Source organism: Alternaria arborescens, assembly GCF_004154835.1.
Source record: "Alternaria arborescens strain FERA 675 chromosome Unknown contig_69, whole genome shotgun sequence".
NCBI lineage: Eukaryota > Fungi > Ascomycota > Dothideomycetes > Pleosporales > Pleosporaceae > Alternaria > Alternaria arborescens.
Window position 1 is genome coordinate 62279 of NW_021167924.1, and position 13373 is coordinate 75651.

The window sequence follows — 13373 nt, forward strand, 5'->3', positions numbered from 1 at the left end:
TCACCGCGGCCCACATGCCAGTGCATATCGGCACTAGCACGCTTTGGGCCCAAGGCTCAACGCGTCTGTGGACGCGCTCCAACACGACGAGAAGGACGGGCAGGCCCACCCCGCGACCACCAACCCGCCCAACACCACTTCACCACAGCGCATTCGCCGCATAGGTGTCGCGCAACTCGACCGCCATCATGGGAAAGCTAGTGCGGCTCGAGATATACAGTAGGTACCCAGACGCGCAGTTGTTTGCACTCACTGAACATGCGCAGACTTCAAGTCCTACCGCGGACGCCATACCCTCCTCTTCGGCGACTCGTACTTTACATCCATCATCGGCCCCAATGGATCCGGAAAGTCGAATAGCATGGACGCCATCTCCTTCGTCCTGGGAGTCAGGTCGTCCCATCTACGGTCCGAGAAGTTGAAAGACATGGTCTACCGTGGCAGGATCATCCAGGAAGCTAGGATCAATGCCGATGGCACCGTAACTGAAGCTGATGGCGATGCGGGTGGCGACGCGAATGGTAATTCCAATGGCGACTCACAGGAGAACGGCGATTCGCAAGCCAGCACCCAGCGCAACGATCCACAGAACGCCTGGGTCAAGGCCGTTTTTGAGGATGATGCTGAGCAGACACACGAGTGGCAGCGTACCATTACGAGCTCTGGCTCAAGCGAGTACCGCATTAACAACCGGGTCGTCACTCAGAAACAGTACGGCGAGGCGCTTGAGGAGCACAGCATTTTGGTCAAGGCGAGGAACTTCCTCGTCTTCCAGGGTGACGTCGAGAAATTGGCGACGACAGCACCAGAACAGCTCACACTGCAAGTCGAGCGCATTTCCGGTAGTCTGGAGCAGAAGGCCGAGTACGATCGTCTGAAGGAAGAGTCAGAGGCCGCCACCGAGGACAACGCGAAACATCTGCACGAGCGTCGCGGTATCAACGGAGAACTCAAGACATACCAGGAACAAAAAGCCGAAGCCGACGAATACGAGAAGAAGCTTGCCGAGCGCGATGAAGCCATTGTCACCAAGAATCTTTGGAAGCTCTACCTAGACCAGCAGGTTATGGAGAAGGCGCGGAATAAGATTGCCAGTCATCAAGAGGAGCTCAAAGAGCACAAGCGCAGCGTCGAAAAGTACCATCAGAGACACGAGGCGGAAAGGCAGGCCGAGGCTAAGATCAGGCGAGATCTTACCAAGACGGACCGCAACACCAAAGCTAAGGAGAAGGAGATTGAAGACGCCTCCAACGAGCTCGCACCCATCGAAGAGAAAATCCGACTGTCCAACGAGACGCGCCGAAAGTACGAGAGCAGACTTGACGAACTCCGAAAGAAGCGCGACGCAGAAAAGAAGGCAGTCGAAAAGTGCCAGAAGGATCTTGATCTGGTGCAAAAGGCTGAGAAGAAGTGGGAGGATGACTTCAAGGCTGCTGCTCAGAATCAAGGTCGTGAGCTTTCCGAGCAGGATCTCCAAGAGTACGGTCGACTGCGCAGCGACGTTACGAAGCGGACACACGGAGATCAGATGCAGATAGACAAGCTCAAGCGGGAGGTCGAGACAGACAGGGATCAAGTCAAGAATCTCCAGCAGAGCGTTGACAGCCATGAAAAAGCTATTGAAAAGCTGAGTGCAGACATCAGTAAGCTCGAAGAACGCCAGCAAGCCTCCAAGACACAGATCAGGGATCTCGAAAGTGCAAGAGCCGCCAAACAGCAGGAACTCGACAGGCTTCAGGCCGACCGAAAGCAGATCGAGATGCAGTACTACGAGAAGAATCAACTGCTACAAGAGGTTCTGAAGCAGCTCAGTATTGTAGAAGGTAGCCGTCGAGAGTCAAGGAAGCAGCAAGAGGCCCGCAGGACCATTGATCGCTTGAAAACTCGCTTCGGATCCGAGAAAGTACACGGTCGTTACAAGGATCTCATCACGCCAAAGATGCAAAAGTACCGCAAGGCCATCGGTCGCGTGCTCGGACACCAGATGGACACCGTCATTGTCGACACGGAAGCTACTGCCAAATCTTGCATCGAGTACCTCAAGGCAGAACGCATTGGAGTCATGTCTTTCAACCCATTGGACTCTATCCAGATCCAGGCAGTAGACCCTCAACTGAAGGGTATGCACGAAGGCATGCGACTTGCCATAGACTGTATCAACTACGAGCCCAAACATGAGCGAGCGATGACTGCCGCCTGCGGTAACACCATGATCTGTAATACGGAGAAGCTCGCGAAAGAGCTCAGATACCAGAGGCGCATCGAGGTCAAAGCGGTCACCTTGGATGGACGTGTCATTGGTAAGGGTGGAACACAGACAGGTGGTGAGCTTGACCGCGATGACGATTCTAGCGAACAACAATGGGACGAGCGATCTTACCAGGCCCTGCTAGACAAGAAAAACAGATACGAAGAGGAGCTTCGTGCCCTTCCCAAGCAGGACCGACAGTACACCCAAGAACAAGCTCTCCAGGTCGAGCTACTAGACCTGGAGGAGCAAATCACCCGAGCAAAAGAGGAAGCCCGAGCGCTTGGACGTAATATCGAGAGTGTGAAGAAGGAGCTGGCGCATCACAAGAGCGAGCTGAAGGGAGTTCGTCCCAATTACGAAAAGCAGGCACAACGGTTACAGAACCGAGAGGCAGAACTCGAGAGCCACCAAGACTCAGTGAACCAGGTCAATGATCAGGTATTCGCCGCATTCTGCCAACGACTCGGTTACGAGTCTATACGCGACTACGAAGCCCAACAGGGCACTGTCCAGCAAGAAGCAGCTGAAAAGCGTCTTGAGTTTAGCAAGCAGCGTAGCAGGCTTCAATATCTAATGAAGCAGGTTGACTCATCCCACAGAGGCGTTGAAGAGCGCCTCAAGCAAGCAGAGGAGGAGATCAAGCGCAAGACTGCCGATATCACTGAGCTTGAAGCTAAGCGAGAAGAGCTGCAAAGCGCCCGAGACGTTCTCCAGGCCGAGTTGGAAACGCTACAGGACCAGCGAACCCGTTTAGAGCAGAAATTGGCTGAACGAGTTGCGGCTGTCAAGGAGGCACGACGCACACTGGACCAGCGCAACGAAAAGGTCAAGAACGTACTAAAGGAGGTCGACGAAGAAGATGCAAAGATCAAATCGAGCGCGACGAACCGCTACAACGTTCTTAAGGAGTGTCGAGTGAACGAGATCAAGATTCCACTTACAGAAGACTCAAAGCCACTGACGTCGCTACCGATGACCGACATGCCGCGACCGGACGCCGATGCTATGGACGTTGACGAGGATCCTGATTCGACCCAAATACAACCTGCAGAAGTGGATGACTACGGCATCGACGTCGACTTTGACGAGCTAGACGAAGAGTTAAAGACAGAAATTGTCGAGATACTCGAAACTGTGAGTACTGAAGCTGACTTCTACCTGAGACCTTGCTGATATCATGTAGGAGGACGAACAAGATGACCGTGTACAATCCCAGAAGCTCAAGGCTGCTGAATCCAAGTTGACTGACGTGATTGCAAACCTTGAGACCGACATCAACAAGGCTACACCCAACATGCGCGCCGCCGAGCGTCTCGCTGCAACAGAAACGCGTCTCAAGGCTATAGATGAGGCGTTCGCCGAGACACGCAAGCGCGCAGCGGCTGCAAAGAAGGCGTTCGAGGAAGTCAAGACGAAACGCTACGATCTTTTTATGAAGGCATTCAACCACATTTCCGAGAATATCGGCGGCACATACAAGGATCTGACCAAATCGCCACAGTTCCCGCTCGGAGGGCAGGCCTACCTCGACATGGAAGACAGCACAGAGCCGTATCTAGCAGGTCTCAAATACCACGCCATGCCGCCGCTCAAGCGTTTCCGTGACATGGAGCATTTGTCAGGTGGTGAGAAGACCATCGCTGCATTGGCCCTGCTGTTTGCGATTCACAGCTATCAACCTTCGCCATTCTTTGTCCTCGACGAGGTGGACGCTGCACTGGATAACGTCAATGTTAGTCGGGTTGCCAAGTACGTCCGCGAACATGCTAGTCCGGGTATGCAATTTATTGTTATCTCCTTGAAGGCAGGCTTCTTCCAGGAGAGTGAGACACTGGTGGGCGTTATGCGAGATCAGGGTAAGATGACGAGCAAGTACCTCAGTCTAGACGTAAGTTACTCCCTTTGTGCGGAAAGGAAACATTTGCTAACGCTATTACAGTTGCGGAAATATCAACCTGCTTAGTCTTCCCGAATGCAAGCGCAACGATTCCGCTGCGTCTAATGATGGTCGTCTTTCATGAAGTGTGCACATAATACCTTGTTGCCTTTTTTCAGGCATCGTCTGATTAGCGGATGTCGCATAACTAGTGTAGTCTATTATGTTACAATAACGTTCTCACTCGCGTTACAATCAATTCTTGCATGTTCACGTCAGGCGTTCACGGTAACACGACATCCCGTGACATATTGAAACGACCTGCCTATCTTATCCAGCCCCACTCACGGACATAACGCGGCTGAATAGCTATCATAGCAGCTATGCGTGAAGCTTATAAATTATTGCCATGCCAACATGTCGCTATGGAGATTCCTGAATGTGAGTCATAGTTTGGCTCTTCGCGACTCTATATCTTGAAAGTTCAAGCTTTCAACGGTCCGACGTTGCATGCACAACCCTGACCCCGCCATCATGACCCCAGATATTCCGCACAAGGATCAGCCTGTCGAACCTGTCAGCGAAACCTCACCACTTCTGCCAAAGCCCACAAGCGACGCGCAGGTGATCAACGTACAAACTGGCATCGCACCAGAAGGCGTACATGCTGAAGATGGAGGAGATGTTGAGCGACAGGTCAGCCATGGCGATGCGTTCAAACACCAGGGCCTGCCGGAAGTCAGAAAGCGGATGAAATACATCTTTCCAGCAATAGCTATCGGAGTAAGCTTTCTATGCCTGTCTCTTAGCTGAAATCTGCAAATACTCGAAGCTGATCAGCAAAAATAGGTCTTCCTCTCGTCGGCCGACCAAACCCTCGTCATAACGACGTATGGCACCATCGGAACCGACCTGCACGCTCTGTCCTCTACATCCTGGATCGCGACAGGCTACTTCCTTACGCTATCCGCTTTCCAGCCTCTCTACGGGAAGCTCTCGGATATATTTGGTAGAAAGCAATGTCTGCTATCCGCGTACCTGATCTTTGGGATCGGGAGTGTGGGCTGTGGTCTTGCGAGAAACATTGGTGAGCTCGTTGCTGCAAGAGCTTTCGCTGGCGTAGGTGGTGGCGGCATGAGTGTGTGTACAAGCATACTGCTGAGCGACATTGTGAGCTTGAGGGAACGAGGGCAATGGCAGGGCTACGTCAACCTCGTGTATGCTTTCGGTGCTTCTGCTGGTGCGCCCCTCGGCGGGTTGCTGGCAGATAGCATTGGTTGGCGGTGGGCGTTCCTGGCCCAGGGCCCAATGTGTGCCATGGCCTTCATTGCTGTGGCGCTCGTGCTTGAGCTTCCCAAGCAAGACCAGTCGCATTGGAAAGAGAAGGTGAAGAGGATTGACTTTCTAGGTGCAGCGGTCCTAATCTTTGCCGTTTTTGGGTTACTTATCGGCCTCGATCGCGGCTCCAACGTGTCCTGGAACAACCCTATTACCATCGCCGGTCTTGCTTCTACGCCATTGTTCATCGTCTTCGTGCTTGTTGAAAAGTACGTGGCGACTCATCCCTTTGCTCCTGGCCGCATCATCCTCAACAAGACACTCTTTGCATGCTATCTTTGCAACTTCTTTTCCTTTGGAGGATGGCTGGCTGCACTGTTCTTCATACCACTCTACTGGCAGGTCATGGGCGACTACAGTGCTTCGAAAGCCGGGTTGTTCCTTGTTCCATCTATCATCCTTGGTGTTAGCGGCTCGCTCTTCAGCGGCTTCTACATGCGACGTACTGCGAAGTACTACTGGATCACCGTAATATCCTATACAAATCTGACGATTGGGTTGTCATTGATCCTCCTATTCGCTGGACTCATCATGGAGAGCTTGCCGGCTATGGTGGTGGCAACATGTGTATGCTCTTTCAGCAACGGCATAGGTGTCACGACTACCCTTATTGGGCTCATCGCAAACGCCTCTCATACTGACCAAGCAGTTGCCACCGCTTGTTCGTACTTGTTCCGTTCTCTCGGGTCTGTCTTTGGTGTCTCCATGTGCGCAACCGCGTTTAACCAGACCCTTCGCAGATCTCTTCAAGAAAAGCTGCAGGGTGACGATGCGGCCGAAATTGCAGAGCGTGTCAGAGCTGGATTGGCTTACTACAAGGGCCTAGACCCGGCACTGAAGAGCATCGTCAAGGAGTGCTATGGACAGGCTACTAGGGCGGCATTGTACGTGGGTATTGTCCTTGTCGCTGGGAGCGCCATCTTCGCGTGGTTCATCAAAGAGAAGAGTCTGGAGGATAGTAAGAGTAGGAGTGCTGATCCTGAGATAGCCGAGGAGTGAAGCAGGGAGGTCCTGAGAACGTACGAAAAAGCTCGCTGTTGTTATACGATTAGGATTGGTTGCACACTCCACCATGACGATTGGATGCCAAAGGTTAGCTTCTTCGTAAGCCGTTCCAGAGCGTTGGATTTGACGGATCTGATTTCGGGCTTGGTCTCGGTGTATTCAAGCTGGTGAGTTGCTGTCGACTCTGGACTCACCGCTTGATGCTGGGCAAACATGACTCTACATCACGGTGAAGCGGGAATTTCACGACAGTTTCTCGGAGATTCGACATACAGGACTGAAATGCAGATTGATTGTGTAATAAGACAGCAAGAATCTCACTACCTAGCTGTCTTTTCTGACGCGTCAACTGACTGTATCTGTACCACGTGAAATCGTAAGCAAATCTGACGTGCAAATTCTCCTTGCCTCTACGTCCTGCATCCTGGTAAGTACTCCAACCCTGTATCACTCAACATCGAGAAGTATATGGATATTAAAACTTCCGGTGGTTGAGCTTGATAATGTGACAACGAGCGACAGGAGGCACTAGCTGCACGCTAACGAAGGCGATGGTGGAGAGCCGCCACGATCCCAACCCATAGTCACACAGTTACCTTCGCTCCAGATTACACGATGGCGCCCAAAACAAAGCCCCGATCTAAAAGGCCCGTCTTCGCACCACTCGAGCAGTCGTTGCGGGAGGCGCGTAGCTGATCGCGCACTGCGCTTCTTGAATACCCGATGACGTGTTCCGACACCGCATTCCTCAAGCGCGTGTTCCAATGCAGCGACGAAGCACATGCACGATACAGTCACTTCAATAGTTCAGCCGCTCTGACCGCTTCCACGATGCTTGGCCTTGATGAAAAATGGGATTTCGAGGCTGTGGGCAAACCCACCCTACAATGGACCGTTTGAGTATGACACAACCCGTTATGCCCGCATTCGGCTCTTATCATACCCACTCTGACCCAGAGAAGTAATGCGACGGATCCACCCCGCGGGCTGTATGCATGTCACACCCACACTTCGTCCCAATGGCGCTACACCTGACAATGACGTCAAGCTCCATGCGGGTACGTTCCTGGCGCGGCCCGTAGCCGTCGGTATTCCAATCAGAACATCGGAGGGGCACCAATGGCGCCGTGCCAGCTGTACAAGCCATCATCAAGCATGAGGTAATTCACAAGAGTAGGGCTTGGGTGGAGAAAGCATACGTTCCGGAGCTTATTGAAGGGGTCTGAGTGTGAGGCGTGGGGCGTCGGTAGTAGAACCCTTGTGGTGCCTAGAATCGGGCTCTAGAGCTACGTTCCTTTTAAGCTATCTAGTCCGGACCGCTTTTCTCCTTTTCGCTACGAGTCAGGTTGGCCTGGTCTTATATCTGGGAAAGCAGGATCACGAGAGAACAAATAAACTACAGGTTTCATGATGAGTATCGCTGTAAGCTGTATTCGGCCCGTATGCAACGGCATATCGTGTGTTCACATGTACTGATGCCATACAGAACCCTACCGTCGATCCTGTGCATGTTGTGCAAGCTCTGGTGGACACACTCTTGGATGTATTCGACGCTACAAGAGATCTGTACGAAACCCTCACAGTCAAGGAGCAAAGGGACTATGAACAGAATCTACGCAGCAAAGGCTACCCTGCCTCCAGGAGGATCGAGTACGTGAAAGACGAACGCCTTGGTAGCGACGAAGCAATCGTTACGGACAAAGCGGTAGTCACACGGCAGTTTGATATTGGGTACCAGACCATTGGGGTTGAGTTTGCTGAGGGTGATGGTAAGCTTGCTCTTTCTTATGGCGTGATCAGGTAGATGGGTTTGCGGCTTACGCCCAACAACATTGCTGCATCTCGAACAACGCGCATTATATTTCCGGAAACTCCATCTAGATCAGCGGGCTAACAGGACACGTAACAGTGATTGCGCATACAGCTCTCCAGTCACAAATCATCACTCTTCAGAGTGTGTTGGTGACGACATTCCTCTACGGACCTACCTCCGGTGAGCCTATCGCAAACCAGCTGGCCAGCATCAACACAGCGTCAAGAGTAGCTGCTGCGACGTGTGTCGAGATACTGGCTGCTTTACAAGAACGCCAACAAGATGAACGACCACTCACACCACGGTCGATGCATTCATTCACGGCGCGCTCAAGTCCAAACAATGCGCCATCCCACGTCTCTTCTCACCATACGTCTTATGTACCATCGCACGCTCCCTCCCACCATACCTCCCGTGCCCCATCTCAGGCACCATCCCACCATAACTCTCAAGCACTATCTCGAGCACCATCCAACGCAACTTCTCGCACGCGATCTCGGGCGAAATCTCTGACAGCATCCCACGCGCCCTCTCATGCGCCGTCTTATGCACCTTCACATGTGCAATCCCATGCACCATCTCGTGCGTTGACTCTTCAACCCGGTACTACTGCTCCCAGCTCGACTTCCACAGCTCTGGTGAAGCATGAACCACGGTCCCGCAGTTCACATATGCGAAGCAGCAGCCCTGTCAACACGACGGTACTCACATGGCGTGACAACATCGAACCAGAACCCTCTATCACTGACGCTACCTCGATGACAGGACCCACCCTGGCGTCCAGGTCTAACAACCTATACTGCGTGTACGCCTACGACCTCCAGCGATCTCCCACCCAACAACTATCATCTAGCATAACATCAGACAGGGATCCATATTGTCCGCACTGCAAGGGCGCACTTCACCTCTCACCAGGGAAAGCATGGGAGATATCCAAATGGGCTGGTGACACGGAGCGAACCTTCCAAGTCCAAAACCGTTTTGTCGTCAAGTGCCACCGTGATGGTCCTGATGGCCAATACTGCTGCGTCATATGCTCCAAGTACGCTGAATCAGACACCGTCTGCGGCGATGTCAAAGCTCTCATTAAACATCTCTCAGATGACCACGACGTTCGTGAGCTCAAGCATGAAGAAGATATCGTGGAAGTCATCGAGCAGCCGGGGAGTCGCAGGGATAGCGGACTTGGCTTTGCTTCTTCAAAGGGCAGCAGGAGGAGTGCTAGTTTGGCATCGGGGAGGAGGAGGAAGAGCTTGCCCGCGTACGATCGCGAAGTTGACGTCTTTGATGTGAGGTCCTCAAGGAGGTAGTTTGTGCATCGATTTACTTGCGTGCGGCATTTCTACGTGCCCATTCTTTCATCGCCTAGCTTTTCTGGACTTGTACTATCATCAAATTTGTCCCAAATGGGTTCTCACTTCGTAGAGTGGCCGGCCCTTCAGCGCTTGTGCCGATGACTATGTATTCTGTAATGCGATAGAGTCTTAGTGTGATCTCGATTGCTATAATATACAAGAACTGGGTCATGCTTTTGCTTGGGATATCGAGCTTGCTATCTAAGTCACTCCAAGATCGGGTGCCAGACATGTTCGAAGAGATGCGAGGCCCATACTGTGCTCATGCACCATCGTGAATGCATTCGCAAACACATATCTCTCTCTACCAGTCGTGTAGTATTCGCAGCTTCTCAGTGTCTCATCTTTCTCAAACGTAGTTTATCCGACAAGGAACCCACGGACTAATTTCCGCATTGCTATGCCACTACTTCTGATAACACCTTCATGGCCAGCATGTGCGGAATGGGGTTGTAGGGGACGCCCGGGACGTAGCGATCAACTGGGATCCGGCGATCAGATGAAAGGTAACGGTCGAGTTTCTGTAGTCTGCGCCCACGTCGTCGTTCGTCCACTATCCTATTGAGCTTGCCTTGTGCCACCCAGATGGCTTCTTTTCGCTCGACAGTCAAGGTGATGTCGCGTGGAAGGTTGCGTAAGATGTTTCTGAGAGGGCCTTGGTCATTAACGGCGGCATCGATTCTTCGTTGGAGGGTGAAGAGGCCACTGAACGAACTCGGCTTAATAGTCTGTCCCGGATAGGTGCACAGTGCGACGATATCGATGATGCTGTCTGTCTTAGGCCCAGTCCATCTTCGATGTTTTGGAGAACTTGATGCATCCAACTCATTGCCGTAGGCAGAGTCGCGCCTTGTGTCTGGGCTGTCGTCAATGGACTCGGTCTTGATGAAGACGGGTTGTGCAACGCCTTGCCGGACTTGATGACGCTTCCCACGCTTCCTCCTCTTGTTCTTCACCGTGGTTTGTTTCTTGGACACTGCTTCGTTTGTAACCTTTCGCTCTCTCTTTGCGTCTAAGAGCTGTTGTAGAGGATGTATGTCGTCTGTGCAAACCCATTGTCGATCCGGCATAGTTTCCCGGAGTGCCTGCATCTCTGCCGTCCGTTGCTCAAGAGGTAGTATATGTGGGTGCATCACTGGAGGGTTAGGTTGTGAGGTGAGTAAGGTCGTTGGCATGCGAGTAGGCGTTGTGTTGTTGTTACCCTGCTGCCTTGCGTTTGCAGGAAGGCGCGCATTTGGACCTTTCGTCACAACTGGTAATGACACTGCGTGTACATCTGAGCAGACGCGTCTGTTTGCTTTATCTCTGAGGCCTGCGAGCTTTTCGCGTTGCAAAACCAATTTCGATTTCCTGAATCTCTGCTTCTTGTCCTATCCCCGTCCACTCCGTACTGCTGGGCTACCTACCATCTTCTGCACAGCGGCCGCATATGGAGGAATCTTCGCAGAAGAAGCCGCCATTGGGTTTGTTTGGACTTGCGGTATGCAGCGAAACGAACGCGTTTATTGTGAACACTGGCTTCTTGTTATTTGAGAGTCTTCTGCCTCCTCCAAGACGTGACGCGACGCGCCATTTTAGACACACGCGTAACAAAGCTAACCCGAGGGGTACACTTGATACAGTTGCGCGATGGCCAAGCTAGCGAACCAGGAACAGGAAAGAGATGTGAGGGGGAAGGAGCAGATCGATTATGGAATTTACACGACATAACTCGTAGCTGCGGTCTATTTGGTGAGAGAGAATCGGAAAATCAAACCTCGTCAAAGTGCGCAACACCACAATTGTTGACTTTCTATGACGCTTAGGCATGTCGAAACCCCACGTTGAGCATCGCGACACTTCGCTGTGAGGTGCGCGTCCGCATATCCGCATTTTGCCTTTTCTTATCCGGGCTTATCCTTCAGGCTTTCTTGTCAGAAGACCAAACTCTAATTCTATTGTACCGATATTCGGTGATGTTGCTTATACTTTCTTTGGATAAAACCATCGATTGCAACATCGCAGTGGGTACGATGGTTCGTGAGGCCAAACCATGGTGACGTCACTACTTCCAACCCGAGTGGCAGCTTACCACATCTCATACACAATCACAACGAACAGCTACCTAGGTATTCCTTGGTTCGAAGATATCTCCATCGAGCGAGGCCGAAAAATATCCTAACATCGCTCCCGACCCCCGTCGCCTTGCTGCTCCGATTCTGCTGCACTAGTTTTCTAGTTCTCTCCCTATCGAAGCAAGAGTCGCATACCCCTTAGGACGCTCTGGTTTTTGTAGGCTTGACAAAATGAGGGGTGAAAGAAAACTGCACATGAACATAAACTACTCGGAAGTCTGCAACACTGCTGAGGTCCTTTGAGCTTCCGCCACATCTCGATAAGCTGCAATTCCCTGAAGATACATCGCTGTGGGGTATCTCAGATCCTCTTTAGAAAACTGAGAAAGGAAGGAAACACCAGGTCTCGAACAGGTAGCAACGCGCTGTTGTCATAGACTGCAGAGTACGTGCCAATCTGAGTAGCAGCAGACCTTTCATCTTTACACTCGTTCAGCTTTCCCTTTACGTAGCATCCTTGAATGCTACCCATGTTGGTGTGCACATATCAAAGGGAAAAGAAATTCGGGTAAAATGCTGATTGATTCGACCTGGGATGGTACCCAAACTATATACTCAAAGTCTGTAAAGCCGCGTGGTCCTCCTCTTCAGTAACGTGGACCTCTTCCCTGTCTTGAGCCACAGATCTCCCCAAACCTAGAGCATGTTCGCCCATCGCATCCTCCCCTTTCCATGATCATGTATCAATTCGCAGAGTCTCGCGATCCGCGGCACTAAAGGAGATCTTCACCCGTACACTCTTCAACTGTGCCAACAGACTGTTAGTCTCCACCCACATAGATCTCGCTATGAGAGACCCCTCTATCGACTCGGCAAGATCTAGCGGTGGCAGGGTGAGAACTGTCCAGCCATCGCTATCATACCACGTTCGACCACCATACTGAGGCGTAGATGTTGAAGCAGTCTTTTTGACAACGCTTTCACTTCCCCCCTGACCCTGCAATTTACTTTCGAGAACAGCCATATCGAGGACCTTTTGGGCATCATAAACCCTTTGCTTTTGTTGTACGTTCAACTGTATGGATTTGGGTATATTGAGTAGAATTCGGAGCGATGGCCCAATGCCGGCTATAGCATTGTCGACTCGGGTCTGTAGCATAGTGAGTTCTCGGACTTCGTGGTTGGAAAGACCACGGTTATGCGGCGTTAAGAGAGCGCGGACGTCGATAGGAGAAGACGAACGGAAGGGGGCACGGTGGGAAGCTTTCGGTCCTGTTGGAATAACCATAGCTGGTGGGAAGCTTTCGGACAAGGTATTGCGTTGTGGTTCGTGATGGGAGAAAGTAATCCAGTTCGACGCTTGGTCTTTTGCCCATGAGAAAACCGTGCAGTCGTCTTGCCTAAGAAACTCACTTTCGATATGCCTTCCCTCCACGACTCTTCTCTTAGCCATGATCCTTTGCTCATCCTCGTACTCATCTCTGACTCGCGATGTACGGGCAATATCCACACGCTGCTCTGGGGATAGTTTCCGCTTGTCAGCCTGATGAATCAGTTCTGCGCTCATGCCAAGTTGCGCGAAGATCTTGCGATTGAAAATTAGTATTAATAATAACAATAATAGGAATAGAAGGTAGTAGTCGGACAAGAGGTGAGTAACGAAGTGCGCCCTATATATATA

The 13373-nt window shown here is 51.7% G+C and overlaps 5 protein-coding genes across 5 annotated transcripts; 3 read left to right on the plus strand and 2 right to left on the minus strand.

The window, feature by feature from the left end:
- Positions 1-188: 188 nt before the first annotated feature.
- AA0111_g12194 (Structural maintenance of chromosomes protein 1) lies at positions 189-4214 on the plus strand (the record flags this gene model as incomplete). The annotated part of the gene is made up of 4 exons (XM_028646145.1): positions 189-219; positions 267-3385; positions 3435-4139; positions 4191-4214. 4 exons carry the CDS (start codon positions 189-191, stop codon positions 4212-4214), a joined length of 3879 nt encoding a protein of 1292 aa, XP_028500216.1.
- Positions 4215-4661: 447 nt separating this feature from the next.
- On the plus strand, positions 4662-6464 carry AA0111_g12195 (hypothetical protein; the record flags this gene model as incomplete). The annotated part of the gene is made up of 2 exons (XM_028646146.1): positions 4662-4910; positions 4977-6464. 2 exons carry the CDS (start codon positions 4662-4664, stop codon positions 6462-6464), a joined length of 1737 nt encoding a protein of 578 aa, XP_028500217.1.
- A 1416-nt stretch (positions 6465-7880) lies between these two features.
- Positions 7881-9593, plus strand: AA0111_g12196 (hypothetical protein; the record flags this gene model as incomplete). The annotated part of the gene is made up of 4 exons (XM_028646147.1): positions 7881-7892; positions 7957-8239; positions 8380-8865; positions 8917-9593. The coding sequence occupies 4 exons, from the start codon at positions 7881-7883 to the stop codon at positions 9591-9593; spliced, it is 1458 nt and encodes a 485-aa protein (XP_028500214.1).
- Positions 9594-10036: 443 nt separating this feature from the next.
- Positions 10037-10729, minus strand: AA0111_g12197 (hypothetical protein; the record flags this gene model as incomplete). Its single annotated transcript, XM_028646148.1, has 1 exon — positions 10037-10729. One exon carries the CDS (start codon positions 10727-10729, stop codon positions 10037-10039), a length of 693 nt encoding a protein of 230 aa, XP_028500215.1.
- A 1699-nt stretch (positions 10730-12428) lies between these two features.
- On the minus strand, positions 12429-13259 carry AA0111_g12198 (hypothetical protein; the record flags this gene model as incomplete). Its single annotated transcript, XM_028646149.1, has 1 exon — positions 12429-13259. The coding sequence occupies one exon, from the start codon at positions 13257-13259 to the stop codon at positions 12429-12431; it is 831 nt and encodes a 276-aa protein (XP_028500222.1).
- Between the last annotated feature and the right edge of the window lie 114 nt (positions 13260-13373).